Below are 19,329 nucleotides of genomic sequence, written 5' to 3'. Positions count from 1 at the left end.
AAAGAAAGATGACACCCAAAGGTGAAACACCAAAACTACAAAACTAGGGGGTATGTGCTTAAGGAGCAAGAATTCTCTATATTTGAATTATGACACCATACAGAAATTAATGGTTATAATTATGACCCTGGGTCATCAAAAACAAAAATAAAAAAACCAAGTTAAACTACTTTAGATCTAAAAGGTTCAAAGAAAGTAGATGACAGAACTTTAAAAAAGAAATAATTAAAAATTAAGTATTACATGTATAAAGAGTCAACTTTCTACCATTTACAGAATAAACTTTTTTTGAAATATACCATTCCCAAATAACACCAAGCATGTAACCCCAAGTTACTAACCACTTCTGTGACTACAGGTCCCACCATAATTATGATACACACACATCGAATCTGAAACAAAGCCTGGAGCCGCTGGTCACAGCTTATTGGTGGGAACACTATCACACACACCTCACCTCGGACACCATCTCCCAGGCTGCCCACCACTCTGTAACAGACCTCCACGGAGCCTCACCACCACACTGCCTTCAGGGGGCCTGGCGTGAAACTGGCTCATATGCGAGACTCTCTCAGGAGTTTTTATGACACTTTAGTAACTGTATGTGATGGGGTTTAGAGAGCACAGTAGAGGGAAAAGAACATCCACGGGCACTGGGTACACACAGCCCAGGTCTGAATCCCTGCTTTGTCAATTACCCATCGTGTCCCTGCAGCACATCATTTACGCTCGGAGACTGACTGTCTTCATGTGGAAAATGGGAATAATGTCATCAACTTTGCTTCCTGTGAGGAATAAATGAGACAATATATTCAAGACATCAATGTAAGTTTTCAAAAAACCAGCTATTATGATTATCAGATGGGAATAAGGAAAGGAAACTATCTTAATCCATGCTAGGACAAATTTTGTGAAATTGTGGGCTATATTAATGACAATAATTAAAGAAGAAATGTCTAAAGAAAAGGGCAGGCAGGCTGACATGATGGGAAACTGCTCCACATTCCGCAATCAGGTAGATGCCCTCTGACTCACAGGTTGCTTCAAGGGAAGGTAGGTCAAAGCGGGGACTCATAAGAAAAGTATACACATACACTGCAAAGACAATAACCTAAAGCAGTTAATGCAAATACTCTGATAAAAGGCCAGGCCTTCTCGCCGAGGAGAAGCCAGAGCTCTGCACCATCTCCGTACGGAAACATGACCCACACCGCAACGTCTGGGATTGCCAGGGTCAGGCACTGCACAGCAGAACAAGAACAGAAAGACATTTGGAAAGCAATTCCTTCCACGTTTGTATGATTTCCGGCCCCCCCCCCCAATCTTTATAGTTTTCTTGCTAAAACTAATTCAATAGCAACTTCATTTAAAAAAAGAAAAAAATCTCTTATTTATAGAATCTTTCCAAAACATTAAAATTACCTTCCATAACAACAAAAACCCATGAAAGAAACATCATAAACAAAATTCCATACACAAATATAAAGAAATAGGTATGTCACTGGCATTTGCAATTTATAATAAACTTGACTGTGCAGGTGAAATGTTCCTATCTCAGCAGATGTATGTGAAACACGCGTTTTTATAGAGTTCATACCTGGTGCTCCGGCTGCGTGTCAGGTCATAAGAACAAGGGTAGCCACTGCAAGGGGGAAGCACCTGCCAGCGTGAGCAACAGCCTACTAACCACAAGGAGGAGACCAGGGAAGCTATTCGTGTAAAATAAAACAGTACTTCATTTTTAAATTACCAATACATTTTCTTCTTTTGAAATCCAACATGTTGTTTTTGAGATTTCTTTTTATTGCGGTAACACTGGTTTATAACATTATACAAATTTCAGGTGTACCTCATCATATTTCAGTTTCTGTGCAGACTACGTCAGGTTCACCACCCAAAGACTAATTACCCGTCACCGTCCACATGGGTCCTGTCACCCTTTCGCCCTCCTCCCTCCCCGCTTGCCCTCTGGTAAGCACCAGTACCGACACATGTCCTATTAATGACAAACGATCTGTTACAGCTCCTGCTGAAGCACCCAAGAGCTCAGGATGCCTCTCTTGAAGCATAACTTTAGTGCCACGTATCTTCACACCCGCATCACCCTCCTCAACAGGAATTCTTGAGGGACGCCATCATTAGTTCATGAAGACCCCGTCACCAGGATTTCAAGAACAACAATCACAGTAGTAGCATACGGTTACTATACCAGTTGCTGTTCTAAATCTTTACAGACACTATCTAATTTAATCCTTTCAACAATTTAGTACACAGTAGATACAGATTACAGTCTTAAAATCTGAATTGACAGACATCCTACTTAGATATTTCTTTACACCTTACCATTTTTGACTAATCTTGTATGTTACTTGATAGAGTAAGGCAGTCACGCCTGAGCCAGTGTCTCTCACGGCAGGCAGCGTAAAAAGTCCACTTTCTCTTCCAGGTATGCCCTGATTTATACCACCCGCCACACTAAGACAGAATACAGCTTCTGAGGATCTGAGGCGGTGGTGGACTGGAGCCAGACGGCACCAGCTAGGGAGAGCTGACTGCACACGTGGTCCCTACTCCACATTCAGTAATGTCACATTGGAAACCTCAACTTGGCCATGGTGGGAATATTTTATGCCACAGAAAAAGGCAAATCAGGGCATTTTTTTTTTCTTCTTCTTCTCCCCAAAGCCCCCAGGTACATAGTTGTATATTTTTAGCTATGGGTCCTTCTAGTTGTGGCATGTGGGATGCCACCTCAGCGTGGCCTGATGAGCGGTGCCATGTCTGTGCCCAGGATCTGAACTGGCGAAACCCTGGGCCGCCAAAGCGAAGCGTGAGAACTTAACCACTCAGCCATGGGGCCAGCCCCAAATCAGGGTTTTTTTTTTAGCGGAGAGCTGGCTGTTAAACACTTACCCACACATCACTGCTCTGAGGAAATGTGTGTTTCTGTTACATCTGTCAGGCCCTAGTCAGCCTCAGGGAGATGAGCTCACGGCTCCTAACTGGGTGAGCCCAGCTATTGACTGGACCTTTGGAGGTCCAGAGCCGTCAGGAGGGAGGCAACCCACTCTCGTAACTAATCGCTTAGGTCTGCAACAGACTCTTCATTTCTACAACACGGCTCATTCTTAAACATCACAAACTTCTTAACCATGTCACCCATCCTACCTAAGACGCCAGTGATTATTAGATTCACCATCATTTTCTGTACTATTAAGAAGAAAAAGTACTGCCAATTAAATTGATATACCATCAACTGTAAGATGCATCCTGATACCAGAAATATTAAAATCTAAAAAAATGTGCACTTTAAAAATGGATTGATGGCAAAAAAATCATTTCCATCATGTTTGCTGTTGTCTTCAATCTCAGAATCTTAGTTCAACATCTCCTCTCACTCTTGAGATTCTACTCGTAAATCTCCCCCCTTCATGGTTTCCCCAATGCAGATTTATATTCACAAATATCTTTATCTACACAGTCTATAAACAGAATGAATTCTGTTTATACGAAATCATATAATAAGAAAAATAATAATCCTGAGAATAGATGTAACATAATACGGAAAGAAAATAATAAAGCATCGGAATTAGGTGGAGTGAGAGGAAGGAGCGTGAAGAAGTGGAAAGAGGAGCTTCTCTGAGAAGGGAAAGCGACTGTGGGACAAGGCGGCGATAAGGGCTGCTGGAAAAGGGCCTGAGCAGCACCTCCTCCTACAAAGCTGGTTTTCCCCTCCTGGTGCGGAGCGGCTGAACAGCAGGATGAACACTCACATCCTCCCCAAAACTGCTCTTAGTGCTTTGAGAAGACATGAACCTGGCCTAACTCGACTAACAAGTATTTTTTTTTTAAAGATTTTATTTTTCCCTTTTCTCCCCAAAGCCCCCCAGTACATAGTTGTATATTTCTAGTTGCGGGTCCTTCTAGTTGTGGCATGTGGGACGCCGCCTCAGCATGGCCTGACGAGCGGTGCCATGTCCACGCCCAGGATCCGAACCATCGAAACCCTGGGCCGCCGAAGCGGAGCGCACGAACTCAACCACTTGGCCATGGGGCCGGCCCCTAACAAAGTATTTTTTAAGCACTTCAGCTTCTTCTTCTAGTACTGTTATCAAAAGAAATAAGTATCTTTTCAAAAATCGCCTAGGTGCACTAACACTCTCGAGGTATCCCAACTTCTCTAAACACCCTCAAAGTGTTTGGAAGGGCTGCTACTTACTCTCCGTCTACTTCCGGTCTTCTACACACACAGTGGAACTTGCCGCCAAAATCTATATACAGATCATTCTCCACGATATGAAAGATCCGTCCAATGACCAGTTTATCCTTGGCAGGTCCCATCTGTGTCAGAGGAGAGTGTCTCAGCATAGACGCGAAGGATTCCACATTTTTCAGAGAGCCCTAAGTGTGAAAAGAGATATTTATATGCATATAATTCAATATAAGGGTATAATACGGTAGGTATAATAAAATCTTCCAGTGGAAATTTTTAAAAGTCAGCTTGCTCTACATTTCCATTGTATAGCAATAATAAAAAACACTGAAGTGGAATTTTGCTTTAAAAAGCCAGGTATGGGGGCCAGCCCTGTGGCGGAGTGGTTCAAGTACCACATGCTCCACTTCAGCCGCCTGAGGTCGTGGGTTCGGATCCCAGGTGCAGACCTACTACACTCACCAGCCATGCTGTGGCAGCATCCCACATACAAAGTGGAGGAAGACTGGCACAGATGTTAGCTCAGGCTAATCTTCCTTAAGCAAAAAAAAAGCGGAAGACTGGTAATGGATGTTAGCTGAGGGCCAATCTTCCTCATGAAAAAAAAAAAAAAGCCAGCCATGCTCTTCAACTTCCTCTTCCTCCCCTTCCTTCTTGAAGAGGAGCCAGAGAGAAGCAGGCATCTGCACTTGGTGGGGGATGGTGAAGACGCGGTGGCCCAGGGTGGAATCTGGAATCCAAGCAGGGTAAGGAGAGTGTCCTAGACAAGGCTTCCCAGCACGGGCGAGGGCGAGCAGGAGGGTGTCAGGTGTCAGAGTCAGAGCAAGAGGGGACGCTATTCTACAAGCAGCAGAGAATGAAGAGGTTTCTCATTAATGGGGTGACGGTACTTGTTCTTTGCTTTAAAAACAAAACTTCAGCAGCAGTATGCAAGATGGACCACAGAGAGGAAAAAAGTGGGAAGCTGGTAAAGCGTTGAGAAGCTCTTCCAATGAGCTGAGACAGAGATGACAAGGGCCGAGAGGAAGCAGTGGTCATAGGAATATGGAAGAACGGATGGAGAGCTGTTCACCAAATAGCACAGCAAGGACTTGACCGCCAGCTGACCATAGAAAGTCAGGTCAGAGGGGAGCCGGGGAGGGGCTGAAGAGCAGTGTAGGAGCAGAGTAAGTTAGTTTTGCATATGTGAGGTTTGCGATTCCCATCAAATTTCAGGGAACACTGGCTATCTGGCAGCTAGTTAAAAATAACATTGCACATAACATGGATGGACCTTGAGGGAATTATGTTAAGTGAAATAAGCCAGTTAGAGAAGGCTAATCTCTGTATGACTCCACTCATATGAGGAATTTAAAAATGTGGACAGAGAGAACAGATTAGTGGCTACCAGGGGAAAGGTGGGGTGGGGGGTGGGCACAAAGGGTGAAGGGGTGCACCTACAACACGAATGACCAACATTAATGTACAACTGAAATGTCACAAGATTGTAACCTATCATTAACTCAATGAAAAAAAAATAACATTGCACATACATACTTACACAAATTTACATGTTCACAGTGATACCATACAGAGATATAAACCCCTCAAGAGAAAGACATCAAATGCTCACTAGTAATTTCTGTGTAGAACTATTTTTTCCTTATATTAGTTATTACAGAACATCTAGAACATAAAGACTACATATTACTTTAAATTTTTAATACATATTAAGTATATATACACACATTATAGCTGTCATGCATAGGAGGACATTTAACACACAGCCTGGAACCGAGGCTCCCAGTGCTAAAGGAAACAGGAGCTGTCACCCGGTCAGCCGCCTCACGTCCCACCCGAGGACCAGACCTGCCACTCAAAGCTCATGACACACTGAACAGGTTCTTAAATACGAGTTGCCTCAGAAGACGGAAAGTAGATAGAAACATTGTTTAAAAACTTAAAAAGGAAGCCGGCCTGGTGGCGCTCGCTCCGCTTCGGGGGCTCTGGGTGGGCGGGTTCAGATCCCAGGAGTGAGCTACCCACCACTCATCAGGTGGTGCTGTCCAAAGTACAAAGTGGAGGAAGACTGGCACAGACATTAGCTCAGGGCCAATCTTCCTCATCCAAAAAAAAAAAAAAACCCCTTAAAATGAAGGAAACAATATAGCAGAATAAGAGAAATACTTAAGAAACCTGAGTTCTATGACCAGCTCAGCCATTAATAGCTAAAAAATCATGCATATGTCATTTAACCTCTCTGGATCTATCTTCGCATTTGTTACTAAAAAAAATTGGATACCTATAAATTTTTGTAGTAGGAATTCTTAAATACTCTAAAATATAAAAAGAATTTTATAAAGTAATAAATATTAAAAATGGAAGCCAATATCCTACTCAGCTTCCTCTTTTCATGCAAACAGTAACAACAAAAACAATGAAATGCTATATGTACTTTACTTCATATTAGCTAGCCAAAAAATTTCAACATGCATCTCTGATGAGTAATTATAAAGTGACTCCCTTCTATGAACCACGCTGCAACAGCTTTTGTTTGCTCAACTCTAAGCAATATGCTATGCTCGTAACTATGTTCTTTTATGAAAATAAACGGATTAGCAGGTCGAGATGGCAGAGTGAGTACCTACATTTATCTCTTTCCCTCCTGGAATCCCATTAAATGATGGTAGAAGAATGAGTGAAGACATGACACACCCTCAGTATGGAAGAGAACAGAACGGAGACACAAAGCACACAAGAGATTTCAACACCTTTCCAGCAGACGGCAAGCATGGAAAGAGTGGGAATCAACGAAGCCGAGGGAAGGGAGTGCAGCTAACGATGCACGCAGAGGATGAAGCTGTGGAAGTCAGCCTCTGTCCTGAAGAAGCTCAGAAAGTGTGGGACTCAGCCACGCCAGGAACGAGAGAGAGTGGGAATGAGAGGAGAGGAAGAAAACAATGGGGATAATTAAAAGAATATACGCAGAGCAATTTTCCGTCAAGCACAGAATACCTGGCAGTGAGGCCAAGTGCACAATACTTAGTAATAAGGCACTTGTTGCCCTGGCAAATTAAATACTATACAATGTTTTTTCTCTAAAAAACATTTCTTTTGAACATGTTGTCTAGAGGAGAATAAAGTCTGGGATGGTGTGTTTTGCAGCAACAGGCAACTTACACACGCAGCAAAGACTCAAAATGACGGCTGTTCAGCAAGGCAGAGTGGGACTGGAGCGGGTGGCTCCTACTGGCAGGCTCTGCGGTCTGACAGCAGGTTGGTGTCCTGGCTCTAGCCCTCAGCAGCCCTGCGCGGGGGCACTGCACCTCGACTCTGTGCTGCCCCTTACTCAGCTAGGAAATGGGTCATAATTATACCTACTGTACAAGGTTGCTCTGAGGATTAAATAAATACATGCCCATACGCAAAGCCCTCAAACAGTGCCTCAGTAGGGCAAGCACTCCCCAAAACGAAGCTTTTTAAAGAACTAATCACAGGCCAGCCCCACGGCCTAGTGCTTAAATTTGGCGTGCTCTACTTTGGCGGCCCGGGTTTGCAGGTTCAGATCCCGGGTGTGGACCTACACCACTTGTCAGCCATGCTGTGGCAGCGACCCACATATAACATAGAGGAAGACTGGCACAGATGTTGGCTCAGGGCTAATCTTCCTCAGCAAAAATAAATAAATAATTAAACAAAGTCAATAAACCAGTCACCAAAATACTTAAAAAACAATTAATCAATTTCTTATAGACCCAGTCACCACCAAGTTTTACTGACAAACCTAGTAGTTTTCAACCAGAGTGAGGTTGCACCCTGCTTCCCTCCTCCCCAGGGGACATTTGGAAATGTCTGGAAGCACATTTGCTTGTCATGACTGGGGGTGCTACTGGAATCTATCAGATAGGGGTCAGGGATGCTGTTAGACACCCCACAATGCACAGACCAGCCCCCACAACAAAGGATTATCTGGTTGAACACCCTGGACTAAGCGGACCCAGCAGCACACAGCAGGCCAGATCTAAGAGCAACGTAAATCGCACAAGGGAGGTCTCGGATGGCAGGCAAGGCCAAAGGTCAAGGGAGTACAGGGTTCTGCACCGATTCCAATGTCGGGAAGCGGGGATCCCCCACACCACCAATGAATTCTCTGATATCAGCTGGGTGTCCTACAATTCAACTCAGTTCTGACACTGTCTGCCCAGAGAGAGCATCCGATTCCACAGGCGAGGGCTCAGTCCCACAAGACTGCCCCACTTTAGATGCCACTCGCAAGCCCAGGTTGCCAGCTGTAGACGGGAGGAGGCTCCAAAGACCCACTCCTTGGATTCGATTAATTTGCTAGAGCAGCTGGGTGAGCTCAGAGAAACGCTTTGCTCGCTAGACTACCAGTTTATTACAAAAAGATATAACTCAGAAGCAGGTGTTTCCCACCAGATGGAAGACATGCACAGGGCAAGGCATGGGGAAAGGGCGCGGGGCTTCCACGCCCTCTCCCGGCACCACTTACCCACACCTCCACGTGTTCATCAGCCCCGAAGCTGTCCACCCCCGGTCCCCTTGGGTTTTCATGGAGGCTTCATTACTCAGACATGATTAATTAAATCATTAGCCGTTAGCCACTGATTCAACTTCTAGCCCCTCTCTGCTCCCAGGAGGTCAGGAGTGGGAATGACAGTTCCAACCCTCTAAGCACAGATTGGGTCCCCAGGTAACCAGCGTCCATCCTTAGGTTACCTGAGGGCTTTCCAAAAGTGCCTCATTAACAAGACAAAAGACACCTTTAATGCTCTTATCACAGGAAATTCCAGGGGTTTTAGGAGCTCTCTGCCAGCAACAGGGTTGGAGACAAATATATATTTCTTATTATAAATCACAGTATCAGAGGGAGTGAGATTCTAGGATATCAGAATGGCTGCCAAGTGGTTCCAGACTGGGTATGACAGAGGCAGACTCAGAAAAGAAGTTGACAGACTGATAGATCAAGGTGTGATTAAAGAACTGAGAACAGGACAAGGGTAAGACTGGTCCGAGAAAGGGCTTATGGGTCTGAGAACTGGAAGATAAGGCCATTCCAAGTGATAATGATATACAAATCATGGTATATCTGCAACTGAAGGGAAGCGGAAATAAAGGTCCTAGAATACGACACTGAAAAACTGTCAGCCAAGGTCGTGGTAAAGTCATCAATGTAAACGCGGAAGCCAAGGAAGCCGGCAAGCACGAAGAGGAAAAAAGAAGAGCTGTGAGCCAGAGGAAGAAAAAACGGCAAGAAATGAGAAGATTCCTACCAAGGAGCCTTTCTGCAGAATTTCTCATAGAACAGTAGTCTGAAACGGTACTGAAAAGCAAGAACTAAGGTGACAACTTTTGTCTCGGTCCTGAGACCCATTCATAACCTACACGAGGGAAGGTCATAAGGAAAGCAGTGTTATCAAAAGGACCAAGGAAGCAAGCAGGAAGTACTTGCAGAGAAGATTAAAGAGGAGACTGTCCACTGAAAGATGAGGAGGCGGGATGAAGGAATACAAATCTGGACTGCAGGCAGGAAAGAGGACAGTCCTACGGAAGGGCAGCGATCTCCAGGACAACCCAGGACAAAGGAAGAAAACGTCCCGACATCTAGCTCTGTGTTCTTTCACTTCACCTTTAAAATGTTTCACTTTGGGGGCCGGCCCGCAGCTGAGTGGTTGAGTTCGGTGCACTCCACTTCAGTTTGTGGGTTCGGATCTCGGGCGAGGACCTACACACCACTCATCAGCCATGCCATGGTGGCATCCCACATACAAAATAGAGGAGAAATGGCACAGGTGTTAGCTCAGCGACAATCTTGCTCAAGCAAAAAGAGGAAGATTAGCAGTGGATGTTAGCTCAGGGCCAATCTTCAACATGAAAAAATAAATGAATAATTAAAAAACAAAATGTTTTATTTTTGTGAATGCTTTAAAATGCATATAAAAATTGTACTGCAGTAACATACACATAGCTTTTTAAAGTAAATACTAGAACATGATGCTTAAAAATTTCTTAACGAAGTGGCAGGATCAAAAAGTTCAGAAACCCCTGTAATAGAGGTATATCACAGTAGCAGGAGAACGATCATGCTACAGAGGGAGAAACACGGTTACAAGAGGAGGCTGAAGAATCAGTCAGTGTCTGTCCTTCTGTCTGTCGCGCTCTCAGAGAAGAGCTGTGAGCCGCATGGTCACGGATGCTGCAAGGGAAGCGGAGAGAGAGACCCAATCTGGGACCAAACGAGGCCTTTATGGTTTCTAATCAGACAGAAGCTGTCTGACTCAAAGCTAAGGCACACAGCTGTATGCATGGAACTTTACCTCTAACTATTCTGGAAGTGGGACACTTCTAAATCTAGATTAAATGTCTTACTCTAAGATCCTCTATAACTCAGTACCATACAATTTCTTTAGTAACATTCATCACAGTTAAAATTAATTATTAAATGTTTGTCTTTCTTGCTATACTTCAAGATGGAAAAGGAGATGTCTGTCTTGTTCACTACTAAAAAAGGTTACATAAATATATAATCTTACGATGTAACTAGGTCAGGGATCTTGTAGAAAGCGGAGGTGGTGTTACTGTACGAACACCAGCATCTTACATTTCATGTATATTTCAAGAGCCTGGATTGCAAGCAGAAAGGCAAACAGTGTGTCGGTTGCTGTGTGCTACCAGGAGTGTATACAGAATAGGGTTTCTCAGACCAGCTAGCACTGAGGCCTTTAAAAAAGAAAGTCAATGGGCTGGCCCCGTGGCCCAGTGGTTAAGTTCGCGCGCTCCACTGCAGGCGGCCCAGTGTTTCGTTGGTTTGAATCCTGGGTGTGGACACGGCACTGCTCATCAAACCACGCTGAGGCAGCATCCCACATGCCACAATTAGAAGGACCCACAACGAAGAATGTACAACTATGTACTGGGAGGCTTTGGGGAGAAAAAGGAAAAAAATAAAATCTTTAAAAAAAAAAAAAAAAGAAAGTCTGTGCAATCTGGAGTAACTGCTTCAAGGCTCCAATCCATTATGAAGAAAGCTAAGGAGGTAAGCCTAAGCCTTTCTGGAAAAATTAAAACTTAAAATATATAGCATTTTTCTTATAGTACACATATATTTGTACTTTATTCTGCAGTATGTCACTGATGTATCTATCTCCCCCATAAAGTGTAAATCCTCTGAGGACAGAGATTGTGTATTTGATTATTCATTCATTGATCCATTCATTTACCCATCAAACATCTGTTAGCCATTGCCAGGTTCACTGTCTAGTGGTGTGAGCAGATTAGTGAACAAATAATGTCAATTTGATTGTTATGATAGAGCTCTCTCGTGTGGAAGAAAAGAGAGAAACATTAGTGATTAACTGTCAGTGGGGATCAGGGAAGACTTCACAGGGGAGGTGATGTTTGACAAGTCTTAAGGGAGGGGTAGCAATTCCCAAGACAGAAAAAAAGAACGGGATAGAGAAGTGGGCTGGGGTGGGGAGGAGGACGGCAGTAGAGAAAGCACTGGAGAAGACATCCTAGCTGAGGGAAGACCAGTGCAAGAAACAAAGAATCAGAAGGTGAGAAGAAAAGAAAGCAAAAGAAAATCTACTAAGAACCATTTTTCCCAATTCCTCTAATTCTATTTAATTGTGAGAAATTCTCAACCTTATTGCTGGGCAGTTCCTAGAACCTCTGGTGTATATTCTTAGCCCTGGGCAGCACGCAGGAAAGCCAAGGCGCTGGGGCAGGGCGTTCACCTAGGACTGCCGGGGAGAAGGTTCCTGAGAGGTTCACAACGCCACATCCTCCCCACGCTCTTGTGCGTCAGCCATCCTTCATCTTCGTACTGGCCACAGTGCCTGGGACTGTGTCTTGCTCATCAATAAAGGCAATAAATGCGCAACTTAAATTGCTGAAAATAAGTAGAAGTAAAGGGCCCCTCCCTTTGAGGTGTCTGCAGTATAGCTGGGAAGAGAGAGAGGAAGTGGGCAGATGACAACTGACACCAGGGACCATAGGCTGCCCCTCCTTTTCCCACTGACATGGCCCCGAAAAATACATCATAAACAGTGCAACCCTCCCATCCCCAAGAGAGTAATTTAGACTTCCAGGAGACTTTCATTAAGCGCCAAACTGCAGTACCATCTTCTCAGGATGGCAGCTAGGCACGAGTGAAACAAAATGGGGGCTGCCCCATGCAAGACACCAAAGGCAACAGTTGGGAAGTTAGGGGAAAGGGAAAAGTAAAACAACAGCGAGGAAGTATTTTTAGGAAACAAGTGATGCATAAGTACACAAAGTTCAAAATGCTGAAACACAGGATACTTAAGAGTTTCCAAATGCCAACCCAAACAACTAAGGGGATTGAGAAGAAAACGGAAGCATACATTTATGCTTCCGGGGGCTTTTAATCCAAATAACAACTTTATGAAGAGAAAGCATGAGCATCCCACTTTACAGTGGAGGACCCTGAGGCTTACAGAGATTAAATAACTAACCCAAGGCCACTTAGAAAAAAAAAATTATATATATATATATATATATATATATGTTCCTGAAAGACAAATCAAAAAATAGGATAAGTGTATTTTCTGACTATTCTAAAAAGAACCTTCTGAAATCAATTTCCATCCTACCCATGGTACCCTCCCTCTCCACAGCACCCACATTTCAATGTTAAACAAACACACCAGTCAAAAGTTCTTTCAGAGATCAGTGACATAAAAGGCTACTACAAAAATCGCTTTCAGAGATCTGATATCAAACACTACTGCTATCTACCTCTACTTCGTATTCTGACCCTGCGCAATGGAAACACGACGACAAGACAAACAAATAAAATCCAGAAAAAACGTCCAGGACAGGAACTGGCTCATAAAGAGGTACTCAAAAAAGTCCCTAGGACAAGGCTGTGAACACAAGGAGAAGAGACCACCAAAAAGCCTCCACAGGAATACCACCTGCAGACGGGTTATCTGAACTGATTCAACTTAAAGGCATTCATGACCCTATTTCCAGTGATAAGGGGCTCTGATAGTCCACGGTGTGCAGCAGCAAAGCAGTTTCATAAATTACCACCTGTAGACACCTGCAGCCGCGTGCCCACGGAAGCCAAGGCTTGGTGGTGAGGAAGTATTTGCTGCCTTGGATCAATCAGGTCAAAACACAGAAGTATAAAAGTGTTGGCTGTCTGCTGTTAAGTGCACTGGAAAATGACAACCTCAGGGCTTTAAATTCCCAGCTAAAGGTTAATGTAAGGGACCTGAAAGCATCTATGACTGTCCTAAAGGAAATCTTTATCTCCTTTAGCCTTCAGGACTGAGATTTCTAAAAAACAAACCCAAAATCTAATCCTGAAGATGGCTGAATGACAACGCAAACTGAATCTCAAATTTTGCAGGTCCTCTAATCTGAAAGTTCGGGCCTTGATTAGAAAGATGGCGAATCCTGAAAATCAGAATGGGACATATGGGCAGATGCTGACGAACCTGGGGACCTTCATCCCCTAAATCCTGCCTAGTGTCCTTTGCCAGCAGAAGAAGCCCTTCCATCCCATCTGAGCAGGTGAGTGTCCCCTCTCCTGAAGAACCTGCAATGGTCTACCCTGAAGAACCTGCAAGGGACTGCCGAGCCTCCTAAGCACCCACTGCTGCCACTTCTCATTGCTTCTAGACCGGCCTTGTTCAATACGTCACCTACTAACATACGTGGCAATTTAAATTTAAATTAATTAAAATTAAGTAAAATTTAAAATTCAGTTCCTAAATTGCACTAGCCACATTTCAAATGCTTGGTAGCCATAGATAGACAGCACAGATATTATAGGATGCTTCCATCATCACAGAAAGTTCTATAGGATCGCATTAGACCACAGCCAAACTTGAGTCTCGGCCAACCCCAAGGGGCGAGGTAGGTACAAAGTGGAGTCCATGAGGAGCTGCAATACACCCAAAGAATTGCATGATTTTGCTAATTTATACAACAGAAACTGGGGACATGTGGACGAATGGATCCTGTAGAATCAGATCAGGGTGAGAGGAAGACAGTATTGCCTTGGGCCAAATTTACTAATATGGGCTCACTAAGCAGAGATTCACATATACTACATTAGCTTAAGTGGCTGGGAATAGCTTTTAATAGTTCGCTTGGTTGGCTGAATGAAACCTGACCCGAAAGATAGACTATACTAGATGAAGTTGAAATATCAGAACTTCCTTAGTATACCACAGACGAAGGTACCCAAAGGCTTGGAGAGAACAGAATGTTGGCATGGATCTGTTATTTATGATCTGTTCACTACTCCTTACTATGGCCCCCAGGGGAATCTGTAAGATACCCACTTTACCACGGCTAAGAGAAATACATTTGTGAGGGGAGCACCAGCATTCCTGAAGAGCTGTGTGGTAGCTGTTCTCCGTAGGCAAGGACTAACACGGGAACTCCCGCCAAAAAGAGCTCCCTGAATTCAATGGAGATGATGCAATCTTGAACTGGCAGGAGGAATGTCAGCACTTACTGCCAACAACACGGTGGGCACGGTTATCCTGATGCAGCAGAGCCCATGCAGTAACCAGAACAGTCTGACCTGTAGAGCTCTTTGGCGTTGGCTCGTTGACCATCGTGTCCCTAAAGATGAAATAGATGGGAAAACTCTAGCTCTAGTGAACAGAAGTCTGACTTGAATCACCACATGTGAATGTCATGGCCCCTCAACCAATTCCCAAACTTGAATCAATTCCCAACCCCGAGCCTTTTGAATGAAGAGGTGGTCATGTCCCCTTGAGCAAGGATCCTGCTACGTAGCCAAAAATTTGTACTGCCAATCTTCCTCCCAGCTTTCCCAAAGAGAGCTGTGGATATTTACCAGGGTAACTGTCCACTGGAGAACAAGAAATAATCAGACTTTTCAGGGACTATCTGAACTGACGCTAACTCTTAAAGACCCAATTTGTCACCAGCTAGAACAGGGGCTTATGGAAGTCACATGATAAACGGAGTTTGAACTCAGGTCCATTCCCTGAAGCTGCTCTGTGGCTGTGTCCCTAGTTCCAGAATGCGCAACTGGAAGAGGTATGCTCAGCAAGTGGCAGAATCCCCGCGTTAGTTCCTGGATCTGTGGGGTGAAGACTATTAAGGTGGGGAAGGCCAAGTGGAAGACACTAGAACTTCCCCTATGTCCCAAACAAGTAAATCAAAGGCAACGCTGCATTCCCGGAGGCACTGCAGATTTAGCGCCACGATCAAGGACTTGGATGATGCAAGGAGGTGATTCCTACCACACTACCATTCAACTTGCCAATGTGGCCCTGCAGAAAACAGTTGGGTCTTAGAGAATGACCACTTATTCTCATAAACTTAATCAAGTGGTAACTCCAACTGCAGCTGTTGTTCCAGATGCGATTTCACGGCTGGAGCAAATCAAATATCGCCCAGCACTTGGCATGCAATAACTGATTTAACAAATGCTTTCTTTTTCTAGACCTGCTAATAAAGACTCTATACCTCAAAGTTACATTAATTCTCCAGCTCTACCCCATAAATCTAGCCTATAGGGACTTTCACTGCCACTCCATTCCTCTGGACATCATGCTGGTCCTTTCTACGTAATGACTGGACCTGGAAGCAGGAAGCTGCAAGTACTCTTGATGCATGGTTAGACACATAAATGCCAGAGAGTGGGACACAAACACCACAGAAATGCTGAGCCTTGGTGAAATTCCTAGGGGGCCAATGGTCCGGGCGATGTCAAGGTACCCTTCTTCCCACCAAGAAAGAGCACAATGCCTAGTGGGTCTCTTTGAATCTTGGAGGCAACAAATAACCTTATTTGCACATGCTTCTCCAACTCTTTTACCAAGTAACCCAAAAGCTGCCAGTTATGAGTGAGGCCCAAAATAAGATAAGGCTCTGCAACAGGTCCAGGCTACCAAGTAAGCTGGTCTACTACGTGGGCTTTACAATCCGGCAGGTGCGGGAGTGCCTGGAAGTACCTGTGGCAGACATAGAGTAGAACAGAGACTGTGACAGACCCTACGGGCGACTCAGGGCAGAGTTACGGTAGCCCTGAAGGACAGTGGTAAAGGAACAGCCCCCAGTCAGCAGAACTTTGGGTCATGCACCTGAATGATCACTGCCTGAGAAGAAAGATGGCCTAAGGTCTGGATCTACACTGATTTATGAGAAGTGACTCACGATTTTGCCGGATGGTCAGAGATCTAGAAGGAACATGACTGGGAAATAGATGACAAAAAGGTCTGGGAAAGAGATATGCAGATAGACCTCTCTGAATGGGCACAGAGTGAGAACACAAAGGAGTCGCGTGCGAGTGATTTCTTTAGCAGAGAAGAATCTCAAGAATCAGGATAAAATACCCAGTCCTGTGGACGTCAGTCAACCTCTTTCCCCAGCCACTCCCATCGCCCACCACATGGCTTCAAGAACAAAGTTGCCATGACAGCAGGATGTGCCTCTGCCTGAGGGGTAGGAGGGGTATCTCAACATGCCCCAGATCACTGGCCAACTAGAAATTTCACCAAGGTGGCAGGCCCCTGAATTTTTGTGGGATGGATATATGGATTCAGGAACACTGAATTCTGCTCACCCACGCTGATCTGGCTAGAGCCACTCCTAAATGATGAATCTGCCAACAGTGGGGACCAACACTAAGCTTCCAATGTAGCATCATTCCCTGGAAGGCTCAGCTGGCCACTGGTGGCAGGTTGATTACACGGGACCATTCTATATAGAAAGGACAGTGATACACCATCACTGGAACAGACACTTACTCTGAACATGGATTTGCCTTTCCTGCCCACAAAGCTTCTACCAAAAACACCATCCGTGAACTTGGAGAATGTCTTATTCATGATCATGGTATTCCACTTGGCACTGCTTCTAACCAAAGAAATCTTTTTCCAGGAAACGATGTGGGATAACGGGCTCATGCTTATGGAATTCACTGGTCTTACCAGTGCTGGACCTGACAGACTAGTGACATGATCTTTTTTTTTTTTTAATTAAACTTTCTATTTTGAGATCATTGTAAATTTACATGCAACTGCAAGAAATAATACATGAAGATCTCCTAAGCCCTTTATCCAGTTCTCCCAAAGGCGACATCTTGTAAGATCATAGTATAATATCACAACCAGGAAACTGACGCTGATGCAATCCATTGATAGTATTCAGAGTGTACAGTTTTATAGGTAATCAGCTGTGTGGGTATTCAGTGCTAAGCAATTTTTTCCTATGTGAAGATTCAAGTATTCGCCACCACAGTCAAGTTACAGGACCATTCCATCACCACAAAGATCCCTCATGTTGTCCTTTTATAACTCTCCATCTCTCTTCTGCCCTCCTCATCTCTAACTCCTGGCAACAACTGATCTGTTCTCCATCTCTATAATTTTGCCACTTGAAGAATATCATATTAACGGAATCACACAGTATACAACCCTTTGGGACTGGTTCTTTTTTTTTGCTGAGGAGGATGTGCCCTGAGTTAACATCTGTGCCAGTCTTCCTGTATTTTGTATGTGGCTATTTTGTGTGTGTCAGCATGGCTAACAAGTGGTGTAGGTCCGTGTCCAGGATCTGAACCTGCGAACCCAGGCTGCTGAAGTGGACTGTGCCAAACTTAATCACTACACCACAGAGCCGGTCCCTGGGACTGGCTTTTGCACTCAGCATAACTCCCGTGAGAGTCATTCAAGTTGCTGTGTGTTATCAACCATTCATTCCTTTTTATTGCTAAGTAGTATTCCACTATGTGGATGTACCACAGTTTGTTTATCATTCACTAGTTGAAGGACATCTGGGCTGTTTCCAGTTTGGGGCTGGTACAAAGGAAGCTGCTATGAACATCTGTGTCCAGGTTTTCACATGAACGTAAGTTTTCATTTCTCTGGGATAAACTCTCTCTGCCCCAGTGTGTACACATCTCTTTTGGTAGAACCCAACCCTCTCAACTTGGGTAAGTGGCCAGAGGTGATTGTTGAATTGCCAGCTTCCAGGCTGGGATTCTGCCACTCACTGTCTGCCAGTTACCAACGCATTAAAAAGAGAGGCAAAACCCAAACCGAATCAACACTGTTTAATTTTATTCCAAATCCCACAAACCAGGTTCCACTCAAATGTGACAGTTCCCTTTCTTTCCTCTGTTATTTAATGTTAATAGTTAAAAACAAACTTGCCTATAATCATGTTAAAAAAATTAAGGTACTTAAAAGAGACAAATATAACCCTTAAAAGAAAAATAAAACAAAACTCAAACATTAAAAGAAGGGAGTGAGATTTCCGAGCAAAAGTGAGAGTTAAGAAAGGTAGACAGATCGTGAAAGCTAATGCTGACTTGAAAAGAATAAAAGAGTCTGACTGGGTGTGATCAGATCACGTGACCACCCACGAAACAAAATACATACAGAATATGTTCATCTTTTCTTTCAGGAAGTGTACAGTACTACTTACAAGCATACTATTGGTGTTGATAAAAACCTACTTTTCCTAGAGATTTATATCTACCTCAATTCACTTTTTCATTGTTTTTATATTAACTGGTCATTTCCTCTAAAAATGCTTTGAAAATATTAGACTCCACTGTGAAATGAAACATTTCAGAAGATTTTTATTACTAACTCAGAGACAGCTTATCTAGAATTCTCTAATGTAGAAACTAGCTGCCACCATGGTTAAACTCAGAAATACTTTTCAGCATTCCTTTACATATTAGTTTTAAAACGTTGGTCTAATGTTTTTCAGTTGCCAATATAAAGTTAGTGAGAAAACAAAGGGTCAAATAAAAGTATATAATATTTCCACTATATGAATTTAGTAGACTTAAAACTTATACTAAAAATGAGAATTTTCCCCCTTATATTGAAATAAATCCTTTAAATAAGCTATATTTTGGATATTTCCAGTGTCCAAAAGGACAAAATACCTGACTTAAATATTCTATCTTCTGGAATATTCAAGCTTTTGAAGTAAAAAATGCCAATAAGAAATATTCATTAAAGAGTGAAAAATTACATTAAAAAATTTGCATGAAATCCATCTAATATATTGCTAAAATAAAACTGTAAACTGTCGTGCAACATCAGTATTCTACATAAATAAGCTAAAATAGTAAAACGTTATTATTC

The 19,329-nt window shown here is 43.6% G+C and overlaps 1 protein-coding gene across 1 annotated transcript in view; it reads right to left on the bottom strand.

Moving 5' to 3' along the window:
- Window positions 1–19,329, bottom strand: part of MRPS28 (mitochondrial ribosomal protein S28) — a 100,755-nt gene that overhangs the window by 74,754 nt on the left and 6,672 nt on the right. Inside the window, exon 2 of the mRNA XM_023648421.2 lies at window positions 4,220–4,401. Coding sequence (XP_023504189.1) covers window positions 4,220–4,401 — 182 coding nt within the window. The remainder of the gene's footprint in view (window positions 1–4,219; window positions 4,402–19,329) is intronic.

This window comes from Equus caballus, chromosome 9, assembly GCF_041296265.1.
Source record: "Equus caballus isolate H_3958 breed thoroughbred chromosome 9, TB-T2T, whole genome shotgun sequence".
Taxonomy (NCBI): Eukaryota; Metazoa; Chordata; class Mammalia; order Perissodactyla; family Equidae; genus Equus; species Equus caballus.
The sequence above is the reverse complement of the archived record's forward strand: the minus strand, read 5'-3'. Positions and strand labels throughout refer to the sequence as shown.